Source organism: Phyllobates terribilis, unplaced genomic scaffold, assembly GCF_046119375.1.
Source record: "Phyllobates terribilis strain yellow unplaced genomic scaffold, ASM4611937v1 Scaffold_11__3_contigs__length_659146591, whole genome shotgun sequence".
NCBI classification, from domain to species: domain Eukaryota; kingdom Metazoa; phylum Chordata; class Amphibia; order Anura; family Dendrobatidae; genus Phyllobates; species Phyllobates terribilis.
In genome coordinates this window covers 237,656,717-237,675,534 of record NW_027362771.1, presented here as the reverse complement: position 1 = coordinate 237,675,534, position 18,818 = coordinate 237,656,717, and the positions used below count along the sequence as shown (strand labels likewise).

Sequence of the window (18,818 nt, the reverse complement as noted above, 5' to 3'; positions counted from 1 at the left end):
CTGTATTCTGGATTTTTATTAAACCTTTTTATTATCTATTAAAGTAAATATCTTTTTAAATTTATTAAGATGACTTTAATCCTGGCATTTTTTCTTTAGAATTTATGCATAGCTGTAAATGCCTTTCGGGGCACTTTACCCATACCAGGGGCCGTTTTGCAGGTTTTTGATATTGAAGTATAAGCAGGTATTAAGAATCACCCCCAAAGGGCAGAAAGGTCTTACAAGTTAAATTGAATGTGTGCAATGCCATCTGTATGTAATTTGAAGATTATAACGGGGTTAGCAGGGCCTTAACGTTGTGTTTTGATGGTACAGCAGGCTGTTCAAGAGTCAGAAACAAAGGTTATCAAGGGTCCCCATATCTCATGCAGAGTGTATCCTATGTCAATAGTGCAGTTTTAGTTAAAAGGGAGTGCTCTTACTAAAAGGAAAAAAAAAATGCATAAATTTGGGGCTAAAAATCATTTTTGCAATTGGGTCTCAGTAAACATTTTGCACCGTTGGCCTCCTATGGCCGATGGATTACACTGTCTATTGCTGGCTGAAAAATTACCGTAGTTAACGGGGTTGGCCAATTATCTTTATTTTAACAGATGTGTTGGGGACATGATTTTATGGCACTTACTATTACAAAATTTAAATTAACAAGAATTCAAAGACAGATAAATCTAATTATTAAACAGTTGTCCAGCTGACAGTTGACTATAAAATAGCGTTATTTAAAGAACACTTCTTCCCATTTCATGCTGTCAGCAATGACACTACATAGAAGGGAAATGTCATAAGACAGAGAAAAAAATTTAGATTTCTCAAGAAAAGGTGAAAGTTACATGAAAATCAGCAAAGCTTTACTTACCAGAATATTGTAAAAAAAAAAAAAAAAAAAGTGATACATTTTGACAAAGATGGAACAGCTATTATCTCACAGCGACATGTAGGCCAACCACAGAAGTCAACACCTAAACAAGAAAATCTGATAGGGGTTGAAGAAAATCGACATGCAAGTTCACTGAAGTTAAAGTAGAAAGCCAAACCGGAGTGTGCGTTTCACGTGACACGGCATACACTGCACAGGAATGGTATGCATGAGTGTCATACACAGAGAAAGCCTCTCACAGCCCATACACAAAAAGCTCACCAACAATTTGCCAGCGCCCATGCTGAAATATATGAAGGTAAACATAAGATGGTGGCGCTTCAGGTGGCCCTTTGAACAGCAGCAAGAAGGACAACTACCACAGTTGTCTATTGTCAAAGGAGTGAAAGAGTAGGTAGACTTGGGCTGGTATCAAAGGCAGAGCGCAAAGATGGACCAGATAATAAGGATAAAAGAATATTAAAATAAAAGCTCTAAAATAGATCAATAATAGAACACTGGATAAAATTAAGAGAGGATATAAAGCATTAGGAGTCGAGTGAGGAAGAATCATCGTGGTCCAACGTGGTCCTGATATATTGGAGTGGAGGCTGTTTGCGCAGAATGATTGTTCTGGGAAAGAAATTGATATAGGTAAAATGGCGTATCTAATAGGAATATTTATGGTCTTTTGTAATGCCACATTACCTGATCGTAATGAAGAAGGGAGGGATGGGTCCAACCTGATTAGGGGTCCCCGGCGGGTGGTGGAGCTGTGGATACCAGGCAATACGTAATGACGATGGATAATAGGGAGGCCAATAAGTAGAACCTCAATTACCTTGTGGAGGAAGGTTTCGATGGGGTTCGGTGGTTAATTAGGAGGAATCATATTTGAGTTGTTCATACAATAGTGGTGGTATCCTGTGGAAAAAAGAAAGGAGGGGGGGGGGGGTTATAGAATGCACTCAGTTGATATACATTTATAAGACAGACCAGTTAGTCAAGCAGGGATAGTTACCTTAGGTTGTCAACTTATGGGATTTTGAGGGGTGGCCCAGTGTGCAGTAGGAGTCAGAGGATGGTATATCATAGTTCGGGTGTATATGACACCCGGTGGAAACAGACTCGAAAGCTCCTCGGTGCGGTATATATTGATCCGAGCGGCAATGAGGAGGCACCAGTTGGTGCTGTCCTTAGCAACAGCTTGTGGTGGGCTGTTCGAGGTCTCCCCTTAGGGAGTTAAATACTCCCTTGCAAGTGACGGTAATTAGGATGACTGGCAGGTGAGGCTGGTAGAGCGCAGCCGTGCTCATCTGTGACCCGTGAGCGGCAGAAGGCGGTGTCTGCAGGCTACAGTACCTTTGAGTTCCCAGTCAGTGGAAGAGTCGAGATTGCCAGAGGTAGGCAAGGGCTGCGGTACTGGTGTGCAGCGTTCCTTGCGGCATATGTGAAGAAGCGATGTGCCGGAGGCAGGCAGTGGCTGCGGTCTTGGTGTGCAGCGTTCCTTGCGACGACGTGTGGAGAAGCGTAGAAAGAGGAGGGGAGGAGCCGGGTCCCGACCAGAAACCTGCTGCTAAAGCCAGTCCTCAGGGAACTGCGTGCCGTGAAGGACCTTCGTAGCTCCCGAGGGTGGTCGAGGACCTGAGTGACGACATGTCACGTGACTGAGTATGGGTAAGGCAGCCTAGGAGGGTCAAAGTAACTGACACGTTTTGGAAACGACGGTTTCCTTCCTCAGAGTATGTTCCTAGGGATATATTGTTTCATTGTTCCAATATATCAGGACCACATTGGACCAAGAAGATCCTTCCTCACTCGACTCCTAATGCCTTATATCCTGTTTTAATTTTATTAAGTGTTCTAGTATTTATCGATTTTACAGCTTTTATTTTAATAAAAGCTCATTTATCCTTACCATCTGGTCCATGCCATCCATCTTTGCTCTCCACCTTTGATACCAGTGCAAGTCTACCTACTCTTTCACTCCTGAAATATATGAAGACTACTGGGACTCTATATGCTGAAGTGATGAGACCAAGATAAATGTTTTTGGAACCAATGACTTCAAAACTGTATGGCGTCAAAGGTGAGTGAGTACAAAGAAAAATGCATGGTGCCTACAGTGAAACATGGTGGCGGCAGTGTCCTTATGTGGGCCTGAATGAGTGCTGCTGTTGTCAGGGAGCTACACTTCATTGATGGCATCATGAATTTATAGATGTACTGCCACATATTGAAAAAGAAGCTGCTACCACCATCCCGTGCCCTTGGAAGACTACCACGTTTCCAACCTGAGAGTGAACGTGATTTTGTGGTCAAGTATGTCTCCTGATCTGAACCCAATCGAACACCTATGGTGAATTCTGAATAGACAAGTTTAGCATCACTCCATCTAGCTTCTAAAAGTATGAGTAATAAAACTTTCTTTACAAAATCTTCAGTTTTACTCAAATTAGTTGATGAAAAATGAATACACCCCACATCAAAAACTACTTCATCTAGTATTTTGTATGATCTCCACATTATTTAAGCACATCAACAAGTCTTCTAGGAATGGAATGAACAAGTTGGTGACATATTGCAGCATCTATTTCCTTTCTTCAAGAACGACCTCTTTCATGTTATGGGTGAAAAAAATGTTCTATGAAATGCAGTCTTGTTGAACTTTTGGAAATTGTTCTGGAGTTGAGCGAGACATTGATTAAAATCTTACTTACGGGGGTGCCCTCGCTTAATTGTAATGTGCTGCAGAATGTGTTGGCGCTTTATAAAAAAAATATTTATTTTTTAACAAAAACACCAAGTCATACATACAAACCTGGGGCATAACTTGAGTTTCAATAATGTTGGCTGGGAGTCCATAAATTGGGATCCCCATCGATTGCCTGAACAATGGCTCCAAAAAACTCAAACACACTTTAGTTGCCGCAGTAATTTCGGTGGTGACAACGCAGTAAAGAGTCACTAAAATCAATAGTCCTACAGGTGACAAAATAATATACAAATATTGCATGTCACCAGAGTAAAATTACATTAAGCGCACAGAAGTATTGAGGGTCCATTTGTTTAAATTGATGAGAGCAGAAAGTCTTGAATATGATGAACACAGACAACAAGGAAAAGGTAATTAAGGAACAGATTAGCAAAGATTCAGAACAGGAGCAGGAAGCCAAGGTACATCAAATTCTTGACTTTTTATTTTAATATAAAAATGCAGCTCTGGAAACCCACCATACATATATGTCCCTAACATAATGCTTTAGGTCTTAAAAATAAAGTACTAATTCTATATACATCACATGTACCATACAAAATGTATCCAAAGGTTTCTATTGCTACCAAGCTTCTAAATTAGAACAGGTTACCTCAACCCATTTCGTTAAGGGAGGGAAAAAAAAAAAAGAAAAAAACCACAGAAAAAGCAACCTCATGTTCCATTACAGATTTTGATGCATATTTCTTCGAAAGCATGTTGATAGTTATGTGCCTGAAATAAAATATGTTAATAGAATTTGACAAAATTAAATGTTCATTTAAAGCAAATTAAAGGTTTTTATAAACAACCCAGGCACATATAAGTAAACGTATATATATATTTATGTATATAAAAAAAATAAAATCTATGGGAGAAAGGTAGTGGGAATTTAAAGAGAACAATGTGCTGAAATAACCCTCTTCTCCAAAAGATTAAAACGTATATAAAAAGTGAGACCTTTTAAAATAACTAGGGGGAAAAAAAATGGCTGCAATGAATGCAACAAGGAGACACCATCTTTCGAAAGGAACACATGTTACCCATATTTCCTGCCAAATTAGAAAGCTCTATTGGCAAAATGTACTATGACGCAGGGAGGGGGGGGGGGGGGTAGAAGCTTCTTAAATAATAATATACAGCATGTTAACTGCATGGGGAATGACTAACAACTGTAAGGATCTAGACATCAGCCTTAACCAAAGGCCTGTGGATTTTTCCAATGCCCGATAGAAATAGTAAAAAAAAACAAACATACGTAATAGCACATTGTCCTCTTTGCCAGGGTAAATACATTAAAAATACTTATATAATTACAGTAGTCAAAATAGGAAAGTGGACACGCTAGGCAGCAGTATATTATTAAATATATTTTAAACATAGCTGTTTTCCAATCTAGCATATTAAAATAAAAAAAAAAAAATAAAAAGGTAAAGTGGTGCTAAGGCTCAACCAGTAAAAAAAACACAACCAAAAAAAACCTCTAAATTTTAAATCAAATTAAAACAAAAAAAACAAACTAGTTGCCAGGCTTTAGCCTGAAGGGAATTTATGAATCATCTCCAAGTCAGAATAAGTTAAGTGTTTCCCAATATACAATTATGTACACATTATGAACACTATAAACAATAACATTTAACAACTTTAGTGGAAGCTCCTCCAAACTACATTAAAATCATCCAAATGGCAGCAATAGGTTCATGCTCCTGTACAAAAACATCTTCACCCATTCAAAGGTTAGGAATTGTGTCTTCAATACATTCTTTCCGAGGAAGAGGTTAGAAATAAAGCTTAGAGTACATGAGGCGTGTTGTGTCTTCGTAGCACCTTCCTTAGTCAATATCACTGAAGTCGCTAACGGATTCCCCTTGAACCCTACTTAAATGGTTTAATGCGCGATCATATGCCACACGCACCGCCTTTCGAATGCTTGAGTTGCGTCCTTCCATCATTTTCAACTTGTCAATTGTTTCATCAATGCCAAGAGGAACCATTTTGGATTTTGGAAGCCATTGCCTAGAACGTAATAAAAAGAAGTTAAATGTCAACCAACAAGTATATAAATATCATGACATTTTTCTTCCCATTAAAGTTTTCAAGTAAAACAAAAAACAGACAAAAATAATATATCCCCCTTATTCCCATATGTGAGAAATGAGTCATTACAAAAACAAAAGGATCAAGTATTTTGTTAATAAAATGAACAAGAAAATTATGTTCAGTTATATATTAACACAGAAATAACTATATAATGATATGTGGTGTTGACATACCAGACTACCAAAGGACACATATCAAGTATCTTGCAAAAGTAAGAAGCTCAATAAAGAAAAATGCCCTTATTAATTCACCAATTACTAAATTATCTTAAATTAGACACCAAACCACTCCATAAAATTCTCTCTGACGAGCATGTCAGGAACCAACCCTGGCGTGTCTAACCATGGAGATCATAGTTCATCGTATTTAGCCAAAGCTCCTCTTTTATGATGGACATGTTTTTCCACTAATAACCACTTCACTTTGTGTGTAAATTCAGCTATTCTAGGTGGCAAAACATTAATCCAATGCCGAGCCAATAGCTTCCTTGCTACATATAGAAGTCTACACACTCATGTTGAGAAATATCCCCCACATACCCAAGAATACACATGAATGTGATTTTAGCTATACAATCTCCTATGAACACCAGCTAGAGGCTGGCTTTCACAGAATTGTCATGACAAGCACAGGGGTCTTCAGCAAATCTCCGGCTGTCATGGCAACCCATCGGCACCCCGTGATGTCAAGGGCGCGCCAATGGACATGTGGAATGATGCGCCCCCCTGCTGGCATGTGTTAATTGCGGCTATCAGATTGACAGCGGCATTTAACATGATAACAGCTACGGGTGGAGCGGGTTAAAGGCACATGATGGCTGATTAAATCGGCCATCATCTGCCAGGAAAGATACGTTTGGCGTATGAGCCTCCATCAAAATCAGGGACACGACATGTGACATCAATGTACACCATATTCGTGAAGGGGTTGAAGAGGCAATTGCTGAACATGTTTATTGATTAGTCCATTGGTAAGGTATACCTTGCTGTTCATGCTAGGAGCTCTATTACTTCAGTTGTACCACATAAGTTAAATTCAGAGAAAGTGAGAGTTATGTTTCTCTATGCATTTCTATGACACGAGGACCATCATAGGAATTCTCAGAGAAAACAGACTTGTGGACCGAATGAAGAAGCGGTGTTATTTGGAGGGCCAGAGTGCAGGTCAACATGATGCAACTTATGGGCCAGAACAGAGCTGATAGTGAAGGCACAACCATAATTCCGGAAGTTAACAGCACAACTGGGTTTACATTACTACGGTATTTTTCGCTTTATAAGATGCACCTGATTATAAGACACACCTAGATTTTAGAGGAGAAAAATTTGAAAAAAAATATATCTGTGGGTGACACTTATGGGGGATCTGTGGATGTTGAACTGTTATGGGGGATCTGCAGATGACAATGTTATGAAGGGGGGGATCTGCAGGTGACACTTGTGGGGAGGGTGGGGGGGATCTATGGATGACGAACTGTTATGGGGATCTGTGGATGACAATTATGGGGGGGGGGGAGAGGGTTCGGCAGGTGACATTTGTGGAGGGGGGGGAGGAATCTATGAATGATGCACTGTTATCGAGGATCTGTGGATGACGCTGTTGTGGGGATACAGTGCTTGGGCAGTATTTCTGGGATATTAAATGTGATGACAGCCCCCCTCATCCTTCAGAATACACCTACCGTATGTACTGCACGCTCTGGATGCATTCTTAAGGATGACTGGGGTCATCTTCACCAATTACTGTACACTACAGTCCCTGTTTGACTATCACCCCTCTCAGCCTTAAAAATACACCCACAAACTCATGGGTGTATTCTGAAAGATGAGGGAGGTGGTAGTCACATTTACAATAAACATTGCAGTCCCTCCCTGGAGTGATTATACTAAACAGGACTACAATCCCCATCATCCTTCAGTATACACCTATTGGTACTGTATATTCTGAAGGATGATGGGGGTTGTAGTTATATTGCACTTCCCCTTCAGTGTCTCTGCTCACCTCTTTATGACGGCTGACAGGACCTTTCTTACAAGGGACACAATTTTGTCAGTGATAGATCACCGATTGGTGGGGGCAGCTCAGCAGCAGCTCCCTCCACCAATCAGTATCCAGCCCTGCAGAGGGGGCAGAGAATCGCTCTCCTCTGGCTTAAAGAACATCCCCGGCAGCTGCAGAGCAGTGAATGCAGTGTCATCCGGCCCTGCAGAGGGGAAGGAGAATCGCTCTCTTCTCTTCTCCTCTACCTTAAAAGAGGGCCCCGACTGCACTGAATGGAGGATTGACTGTGGCCCTGTGACTGCCCGCCACCACCATCCACAGACTGGCGCTCCCACCAGCATGATTCACCTCCTGTCTCTTCACATGACCGCCCGCCACACAGCCTGTCCGTCACAAGCGTCTCCTGGGCCTTGGAGAGTGATAGCGCAGTTTGCGCTTTCATGAAAAGGTCTGTTCGCTTTATAAGACGCACTGAGTTTTTCCTCTCACTTTGAGTGGGAAAAAAGGTGCGGCTTCTAAAGCGAAAAATACAGTAATTAACCAAATCATTGAAAAAAATAAAAATAAATTCTGAGCATGCCTAAAATGTCAAAAAGGAGTCATACGTAGTGACGGGTATTACAATGGTAAGCACGGCTGAGTACTACTGAACTTACCAGCTCCTTTTAGTGTCAAAAAACAGGACCAAAAATAGCTTCTCTTCAGCTCTTGTTTGCATCTGTTCTCCAGTTTTTAGTACATCGAGAGGAGGAACGGGTATTGCAACACCATTGTGATGACAACCGACACGTGGCATCTTCGGGTCTATTATCTAACAACAGAGGACATGTATCAGATTGTGCCGAAATAGCAGGAATGAAATATACTACTTCTACAATGACAGCTACATGATGTACATGACATTATGGCAACTGATGTCTTCTAGAAAAATAAAAGCAGTTCTTACCAATGCTGGATAAGAAGGATAACCACTGCACTTGGCCCACACCACTTTTAAAGGTTCAAGAAAGGCTGCAGTTGCACTTGTAGATACCCACATATTTGTTTGTCCAACTTCTTTAAAAAATAAATAAAAAAAACGAAGAAAAAAAAAAAAACAAAGAAATTGGCAGGTTTTAGCACGCGTTAAAAATGCAGCAAAATAACAAATTTTTGATTACACTAAGACTACACATTGTGGTTGTATAATGGCAAACCTCAGTAAAATTGTGCAACCAAAACTGTGCACATTGCTATTGCAAGATTATTTTTGGGTTGTGATTTCGCTGTGAAAAAAACAAAAAACAGCCAAATCACAGCTGCACATGACTTACACTGCAAGACGCATGCAACCAGAGACCAAAAATCTAACTAGTTAAGATTGCAACATTACAAATGAGTCGCAGTGTAAAACTGCAATTTCATACTGCAAGATACAGTATTCCTAGCCTTAAAGGGCACGTCTCATCTTGTTAAATGGGTAAAATTGTAAAAAACAAGCAACTTTGCAATTTATCCATTATTAAAAGGGAATCTGTCAGCAGGATATTTTCACCTAATCTGAAAAGATTTGTTTATCAGCAGATTATCAATGAAGGACTAGAAAACATGCTGCCATGTAATCGGCCACATTCATGCGCTCTGTATAACCCTGTCCCCACCACAGCATTCTGTGTACACTGTGCCTAGGCAGAAAGCTGCCAATCAGTGGTGTGGGCGGGGTTATACAAAGCTCACTGTTCAAAAAACTAGTAGATCTGCACCAGATAAAACAGTGATTTTATCAAAACTGCAGCAAGCAGCCCAGTAAGTGTTGCATCGCTGGAATCAGTATCTCTGACCCTACATTATACCACTCTCAGATGGGGGAAGCAAAAACCTGGTGACAAATGCCCTTTAAAAATGCTCTTCCTTCTCAAGGACAGAGGGATTTTTCTTTGTGTACTGTTCATTGTCTAGGTTACCAACCACCTCTACAAGCTATCAGATGTGGCTGATTTTCTAGGCAAGAAGCGTGCCTGCAAGAGCGGCTCTGAAGCTGGCAGGATGACTTGATCTGGTCAGCTTCACTTCCCCTACGCTTCTCAGCTGCTGAAGAGGCAAAGCAGCTTCTGCTTGCAGCATCCGGAAGCGCAAAGTTCAGAGCAGCTGCCCTACCAAGCAGCTGGTCAAACTTGTCAATCTTCAGGAGCACACCACACCCGGTTAGCAGGAAGCTGGGAGACGGAGTAATGATGCGCTACTAAAATTAGATGATAATACAAACCCTTTAAGAAAAAGATTTTTATTTTTTTTAAATAGTATGGTTTGCAGCATTTTTTGGGTACACTCTAATATGAAAGTCGAATTTAAATGGTCATGTGTGACTATAGACTGAATTGCAGTCTGACAAAACATTGAGCAACTGTTACTCTATTAAAGTTAGTTTAAGGGGTTCTCCAATTATGTAATAAAATGGCCCAGTCACGTAATTCAAACACAAGCCCGTTCTCGCAACGTTTTTCAGCATGGCCTGCAGTCTGAAGAAAACTCCTGAGAGCAGTGTCTCAACTGACAGAGCAATGTGTTCTAAATCCCTTGGGAATTTAAATATGCAAATAGTTATTTTCCTTCTGAAGAGGCTATCTCTAGCACAACCTATTGGATGTAGCTATCCCTAAAGGTTGATATCGACTCTCTAGCTACATCCAATAGGTGGCGCCAGAGATTAAGTCCTATTCCTTCTGAAGAGGCTATTTGCATATCTGTCACAGGTCTCGGGAGCTGCGTTTCTTTAGACTGAAGCCCGTCCTGAACATGTTAATGAGATGGACTGCTGTTTGAATTAAATGATGGGGCCATTTTATTACATTTTTGGAACATTCCTTTAATTCGCATGTATCAAATTTAAAATTTTCCTATATCAAAAACACCAAGTCCAATTTTATAGATAAGCCGTATTTAACTACTTTAAGTGATCACCTCTATGGCAGTCACAAGCCACTAAACAGATCTGCATGAGCGAACAATGCTCCATTTAAACAAGGCACTCCAAAGCCTCATTCTTGGGAGCAGAGTGTGGGAGACATTTTTGGAGATTTGGAGGAAACTAGATGATTATTAAATAAAGCTACCTCCCACTAGGGGTAGAACACAAACAGCATACAGGCGTTGTCCAGATTCAGCCACAGTACTATCCTTCGATCAGTTCTAATATGAACACGATAGGCATATTGCATCAATTACTGCTCTCCCCAAGATAAAGCCAATCCCTAGGGCAAGTTCTAGAGCTTAAGAGAAGCTGAATAAGATGAGTATGAGTATATGGTAAAAGATACCTGCTGCAATTCTTGCTGCCCTTGCATAATTCCCATTCTCTATGCAAGATATAAGCTCACTGCGATCTTCTATTGTGTGTCGTCGTACAAGTGCAGGTTTACCTTTGCCGCACTTTGGCAAAGTAAAGGTGCTAAAAATAAAAATAAATAGAATTAAAGCAGCAGTGCGTAAATATATCTCCCAACAATTTAATCAGACAGTTATCATAAGAATAACAATAATAAAAAGAAGATTGATGCCATGAACATTTCTTAGCTCAAAATAAATTAAGAATCAGGTGTAAGTATAGAAAGTTTGACTACAGCAGCTCTGAGGAACACATTCAAGAAACAGTGTCTTGGATGTGTTATGTTTGGACACTTGCACGTATTTTTTGTGTGTAATATTTTTTTATATTGGGTTGTTAAAGTAGCCCCATCAAAATCTTTATTCCATAATCCGTCCTAATTATCTATGTAATGACGTGCAAACATATTAAATATACTTATTGATTGTGGCCTTCCCAGGCGTCCAGCATCGCTCCGATCCAATGCTGGCTCACACAGCATCTAGCGTAGGGTGAGGGAGCTACTTCCCAGTGTAAAGCCCCCATCTCACATAGCGAGATCGCTGCTGTGTCACGGTTTTGGTGACGCAACAGCGACCTCACCAGCGATGTCGCTATGTGTGACACTTTGCAGCGATCAGGCCCCTGCTGTGAGGTCGCTGATCGCTGCAAAGTGTCCTGGACCATTTTTTGGTCGTTGCTCTCCCGTTGGTCAGCACACATCGCTGTGTGTGACCAGCGGGAGCAGCGATCAGGCTGGTAACTATGGTAAACATCGGGTTACTAGGGGCACACGCGCACCGAGTAACCCGTTGTTTATTATGGTTACGAGCCTGCTAAAGTGAGCGGTAACCTCCCGCTCACTGTAGCAGAGTGGTAACCATGATAAACAACGGGTTACTAGGAGCGCGTGTGCCCCTAGTAACCCGATGTTTACCATAGTTACCAGCCTGCTCCTGCTTCAGCAGGCTAGTAACCAGGACATCGTGGAAAGATTCTTTCCACGATGTCGCTGCTCCCCTGATCGTTGGTGAGCCTGCCTGTTTGACAGCTCACCAGCGACCACATAGCGACGCAGCAACGATCCCTGACAGGTCGCATCGTTGTCGGGATCGTTGCAGCGTCGCTAAGTGTGACGGGGCCTTAAGTCTATGAGACTCAGGACAAGGCACCATAGACTCACATTGAGAAAGAGACTTCAGGTCCACACAAATCCCTGTGTGATCCAGCTAGGATGATTTCTGGTCACGGGAGCCAAAGAGGACCGGAGAGGCCCTTCAATCAAGGGAAGATGGAGATGGGCAAATATTTTATACTCGTACACACTATTAAATACATATTTAAAATTGGATTATGGAATAAACATTTTGATGAGACTTCAGGTTATCTAATTCAGGTTTGACTAATTTGCTATGTAGGAAGATTTTAGATGGATGCTGCTGTCGTAACCATGTTCTAGGGATGCAAACTTGTGGAGTCAAGTAAGCTTACAGGTGGAGAAATGTACCTACACCAGCTAAAAAATAATTGTATAGATGCATTTTAATACAGAAAAGTTTAGAAATGTACTGTTTCATAGTTTGGAAGAGTCTTCCTGTAATGGGCCAAGACGCTATTTTCACATTCTGCTTGATCACAGAGAGATCCTTTCCATCTCCTCCTGTCTGACATTGATCAGGCTGATCAGTGCAGGGCAGGAGAGGACGCTGCCAAGACCAGCAGAGGATGCACAATGTCCTGAGCAGCTGAAGGACCTTCCAGCTTATGTGATCAGTCACATGCCTGGAAAGGGCATAAATCATGGAGCTAAACAGAGTATGCCTGTCGCAGAGCTGTGCATGTGTGTGATCTACAGATTGTACATAATGTACATGCTGTAAAGCTATATGAATAGACACACTGCAGAAAAACACTAATACATCTATTACCTCCCTATTCTATTCTACTGTATTAAAAATAGTGATACTGACTCCACAATGTCCTCACACACTCACCGAAGTTTTAATTAGTACGCAACATTTTGTTTTTCCATTTTCTGCTGTCTAATACTGCGGTGTCTTATAGCAAGGTGCGTCCTATAATTCACACAGCTTTAGTCTTTTGTGTAGTAATAGTTAGCCTTTCTTTGAAGGTCTAACACATTTGCTATTTGTTGGCAGTGGTATACTGCAGTTCTGACCAGGTAAAATACAGTACAACACAAGTAACACTATCTTAAATAACTAGAATAATACTGTAATTTAAAAGCTTAAAGATCTATTCAAAACCATTATCACCCATGTGAGCAAGTAACTGCCCTGCTTAAATAAATTGTCAAGTAGTTGACAACTCTCTATGGATGCCTTCAGGGTGCTGAAAAAAATATATAAAGAACACAAGCCTGGCAGACCGGAATCACTCTTATGTTCTGAGCGGTTTGTCCCATGGCGATCTTATGACATCATGTCACGTGAGCTCTGCTGCCCATCAGCGGTCATTGATGGGCTGCAGGCTTCACAGTTCCGTCAGAGTGGAGGCGTAATAGGTACCGAAGTTTAAGAGACCCAATAAATTAACTTTGGGGTCCACACTAAGGTCAAGTAATAAACATTTATTGTCTACAATTGATTTTTTTCAACAAATGTTTTTTTTAATTGGCCTTATCGTGGATCCCTATATTTTTTATTGGGTGTACTAACCCTCTGTACCCATTAGCCGGGAGTGTGCTCCACATGAGACCATCGGCCTAAACCTCTGCTGCTTGTATTGGAATGGATTACATCAGGCTCTTATATGTTGTTGTGGCACGCAAGACCACAAGGTGAGATTCTCACAATTACTACCCTATGTGATGTGCTGCATATTTCTACCATCACGTCTTATCTAGAGTGGAGGAGTGCTATTCCGGAAAGTGTCTTTTTTCCTTCTTCATCGAGAGCATTCAAACGAGGTTGTCCAGTAATGGATACCCCTATAAACCTAATTGGTTGTGCCATCTCTGACAACTGCACTTAAACTTTTGTGGTAACTTGCAATAAGCTTCTTACATCGCTGTGGAGGAATTTTGGCCCACTCTGTTTTACTTTGGTTAAACTAGATGGTTTTAGAGTATAAACTCCCCCATTTAAAGTGGTTGGCCACTTTCTATAGTTACCGCAGCTTTCTTCACAAACTGACCAGCACTTCAGTCCATAAACTGGCAAGTGACCAGATCGGTCCATCAGCAGCCATTTTTTGGACAGAAGTTCTGGTCAGCTTGTAAGCATAGCTGCAACAAAAGAAAGTGACCAACTTCTAAGATTTTGCCACAGCATCTCAATGGATTTCAAGTCAGGACTTTGACTCAGCCACTCCAAAGACCCAATTTTATTTCTTTAGAGCCATACAGAGTTGGACTTTGTGCTTACAATCATTGTCTGGCTGCATAATACAACTGTGTTTGAGCTTTAGGTGATAATGTGACAGGTGGATATTCTGCTGCAGGATTCCCTTGAGAAGCAAAGTAACCTCCAATAACACTGGTACCACATCTGGTGGTTTGTGGTGTTACCCAGATTTAATGAGACCCAGTTCCATCTAGGGATCATGAATCCAGATAATATCATCCCAAGAGCTTGGGGATTATCTACACTTTTTTTGGGTGACTGAGGCAAGCTTTTGGTTTTTTTTATGCATCCCACAGATGACATTTTTGCTCAGTGTACTTTATTGTGGAATCGCCTTACATTGATGCTAACCGAAGCAAGTGATGCCTGCAGTTCCTCAGATATTTGGCTTCTTTAGTAACCTCCTGGAAGAGTCATCAATGTGTTGTTGGTGACTTTTTGGTAGAATGACCACTCCTAGGAAGGTTCAACACTAGTGTTGAGTGAGCATGCTTGTTTAACCTTTTAAGCTAGCACCCTCGGATACTCGCCAAGTAGTTTTGGCGTGCTCGGCATCTAGGTTTGATCCGCCGTGGCTGTTAGACAGCTGTGACACATACAGGCATTGTCTGTTTGTCAGGCAAGCCCTGCATGTGTCACAGCAGTCTAACAGCCACAACACATGCAGCGGATCAAACCTAGATGCCGAGCATGCCAAAATTACTCGGTGAGTAATCAGAGCGTGACAAAATTACTCAGCGAGTATCAAAATTAGCATGCCAAATCTGAGCGTGCCAAAATTACTCGGCGAGTATTCGAGCGTGCTAGATAAAGGGTTAAACAAGCACGCTCACTTGCTCATCACATTTCCGTGTATTCTCGATTTGTTATTCCTGGCTAATGGTCCTCACTTTGGTTCACATGAGTCCCAGACCCTTAGCTGTCTTTGTAACCCTTTCTAGACAGGTCAAAGTCAACTACTGTTTAGCATCAGCATGCAAGCCTACTTAGAATGTGGCATCATGCTTTGCATTTTGAGACCTACCAGCTGCTTCATGTTGTCAGACAGCTTCTATTCAAGTTGTAATTACATTCAACAGGTCTGGCAGAGATTATGGCAATGTGTGGCTAGTGACCTTAGAACTGTCGACTGAATTTGGTTAACATGATTTAGTAGTTAAAGGGACAATTATTTTCGTCACACAGGGCTGAACAGCTTTTTCCCCTTTATTTTCAAGAAATAGTATTAACAGCATTTTTTGATTACTTGATTTATCTGTCTAAACGTTAAGTATTTTGATCATTTGAAAAAAGTAATTGTGACAAATGCAAAAACATAAGAAATTGAGCATGTTTTGTGACATCAAATGCTAATACAATATATATTTTAAATATGGCCCCCTTTCCATTGCAAGTGGTAGAACTACAGCTGTAGTTTGAGAAAGTGGTGGCCTTGTTTGCACAGTATATACGATAGACAGGGTAGAGATCCTCACCTATTGCAGCAGACATCATAGTTAAGTGTGCATATAGTCTGTCATCACCTTTCATTTCCCAACACTTTTTTGCAACAAACCAATAAGAAAAATTTAATGACTGAACAATCACACCATAGCTACAAGGGAAAATGTCTAATTTATTACTACATGCTAGGCACAAAAATAAAACCACCCGTACCTTGAATTACAAAGCATGCTGCTGTTGGAGGAAATACTAGATTCTGAAGCACATCTTCTGCGTGGTTCCATTTTCCGTACTGGAGCTACTTCTATATCTTTATCCTTATCACCTCCTTCAAAACCATTTGGAAGACCTAAAAATAAGCATAAAAAAGAAACACTCAACATGGCCACAAGTTCATTCAAGATGAGCACATGTTCTAAGAAGTTAAGTCTCCGATCTATAAGGAAACAGACCATACATTGCTAAAATCTGGATTTAAATCCTACATCTGCTCTATTCAATGCATACACAGAAAGCAAGGAATACAAAACCTGGGAAATGCCCCACAACTGTATTTAAAGGGGTTTTCCCACAAACAAAAGTACATTTTAAAAATTGTGACCGTGTACGGAACATACATCTCCTGGGCAGGGGAGGAAGCACAAGACCATACAGATATTACAGCAGGGGATCACAGAGGAGTCATTTTGTGAAGTAAAATATTGTTTAAGAACAGGCAGCGATCCCCTGCTGTAATGGCTGTCTACTCTCTTCTGCGTCCCCCCTGCCCAGGAGCGGTGGTATGATCAGATCATGTTCCTGCACGGTCAGACACAGACAATTTTTAAAATGAACTTTTGTTCGTGGAAAAACCCCTTTAACCAACTTTTATCCCTGGCAGAATGGAGTGGCAGTGCACGCATTCATTCACTAAAGGACTATCAAGTTCTGCTTTTTCCATCAGCCCCATAGAGAATGAACAGAACAGCGGTCAAGCATGCACACTGCCACCATCCTACCAGGGATAAAAGCATCCTGTTGTCCTGATCAGTTGGGGTCCCTTTGGTTGGACACCCGCTGATCTTTAAGTTATCACCCATCAGATAGAGGTTGTCCGCTAAAACTAAGTATCTGTGTAAAACCTATTTAAAGGGGTTGTCCACTACTAAGACAACCCCTTCTTAAACTAAATGTTCGGCCACGATAAAATAAACCTATACTCCCCTCCCGTGCCGGCACAGTTCCAGCGGTGTCTGCACGCTCGGTCCTGGGGCTGTGATGCCTGACGCCCAATCAGCTCTGGCATCACTGTCCCAGCCTTCTGTCGAAATGAAGAGGAAGTCCAGGATCAGCTGCAGCCCTCGCTTTCGCTTCATGTTCAGTTTGTACAAATGCGGGGAAAGTGATGCCAGCGCGGATTGGATGCCGGGCATCACACGTCATTCCACCTCCTCACAGCCCCGGGGCTGAGAGTGCAGACACCACTGGAATGGAGCCGGTACGGAAAGGGAGTATAGGTTTGTTTATTGTATCGTGGCCAAACATTTCGTTCAAGGGGTTGTCCCAGTAGTGAACAGGAGGAAATTAACTTTATTCATCCCGGCAGCCTCGGGCTATCAGTCATAGGGATGCGGCCAGAGTGGCTTCAGTACATAGTGGGCGGTGGCAGATTCACAGCTGGCTCAGCAGTGCATCATGATGAGTGGTGGTCATAACGCACCAATCTCAACCCAACTGAGAGCCCCAAAATTTATATAATTTGATGGATGGATAGGGCCCTTGGTCTCATCTCCACTGGCGTTCCAATAATGGTCTCAGTAAATACATGGAACAGCAATATGCATTTTTTTTCTTTTTAGTCTTTTTCTAAGCTGCCATCAAGGTATAACCACACTCCCTAGTGTAAGGGTAGAGAACCTTTTGGGAGAGAGTCGCAAAAATATTAAAGGTGTTTTCTGCTACTTTTGACAATATTACAGAGGGTAGAGCACTATACAAAATAAAGAACGACTTCCACCTGAAATCCTTCTCCTGCTCTAGTGCTGCCATTATAATGACCTCCACCGGGACCACAAGAGATGATGTCCCAGCCACAAGTTGCTTAAGTGATGAGGCCACTGATTGGCTGCAGTCAGGCGACTGACTTGTCATCATTTCCAGTACCAGGAAAGCGGCAATGCTGGAGTGAGAGAATGGGGTTGTCGACAGAGAATTTTAGGGGTATTTGTTCTTTCTTAAATATATACCTATCCCTAACCTCTGAACATTGTCAAAAGTAGAGGCAACCCCTTTAATATCCTGCCGCTATCCCACTGCTACTTAATCTGCTTCAGGTCTTGACATTCAACATACTGCTAATTTGTGCTGATGAAAAGTACAAGACCTTTTGGATTATCAGAAGCTACAGGAACTGTTGTGAAGGATATCATTGCACATGGGTCACTGACTAGAATAGGCGATAGGGGCAAAGACATTCCTAAAAGCTAAATTAGGAAAGCAGCAGTTAGTACACCATCACAAATTCTGAAGAGCAAGAAAACACAAAGCAAACACATTGTAAAGAAGAAAAGCCGCACACAACCAAGATGTAGAGAAGCCATACATAGGTAGAGTACTCATCACTACTACAGAGTATACTGTATCCATATATGAAGACTACAAACACTTCACGTTTTACCAGCCCAGTAATGAAGTACAAAGCATAATCCAAGCGTTTGCCTACCATAACAGTGCAAGATGGAAATTGATGGAAAAAGGTAGTATCATAGAGTGGGATGGGAAATGTTCTTTTATGCACACTTTGCAGTAACCGATTGCAAGAAGGGTTGACGCGAGTCTGGCATAGCCTGAATAGTGATGTACAAAGCTTTCATATGATTGTCCTAGGCCTCATTTACTGATTAAGAGATATGTACTACTAGACAGTATTTGTACCAAATTCCTATATGTGTGTGCCATGTTCAAGAATATTGT

General features: G+C 41.4%; 1 protein-coding gene across 4 annotated transcripts in view; it reads right to left on the bottom strand.

Moving 5' to 3' along the window:
- Positions 1-4,038: 4,038 nt before the first annotated feature.
- BRD1 (bromodomain containing 1) overlaps positions 4,039-18,818 on the bottom strand; it is a 54,451-nt gene continuing 39,671 nt past the window's right edge. Inside the window, exons 8-12 of one of the 4 annotated variants that reach the window (XM_073652136.1) lie at positions 16,080-16,215; positions 11,012-11,142; positions 8,662-8,771; positions 8,372-8,526; positions 4,039-5,630 (exon numbers count right to left, since the gene is read on the bottom strand). In XM_073652136.1, the coding sequence (XP_073508237.1) occupies positions 5,447-5,630; positions 8,372-8,526; positions 8,662-8,771; positions 11,012-11,142; positions 16,080-16,215 (716 nt within the window). In that variant the 3' untranslated portion in view covers positions 4,039-5,446. The remainder of the gene's footprint in view (positions 5,631-8,371; positions 8,527-8,661; positions 8,772-11,011; positions 11,143-16,079; positions 16,216-18,818) is intronic. The other 3 variants (XM_073652133.1, XM_073652132.1, XM_073652135.1) reach the window with 3 other exon arrangements.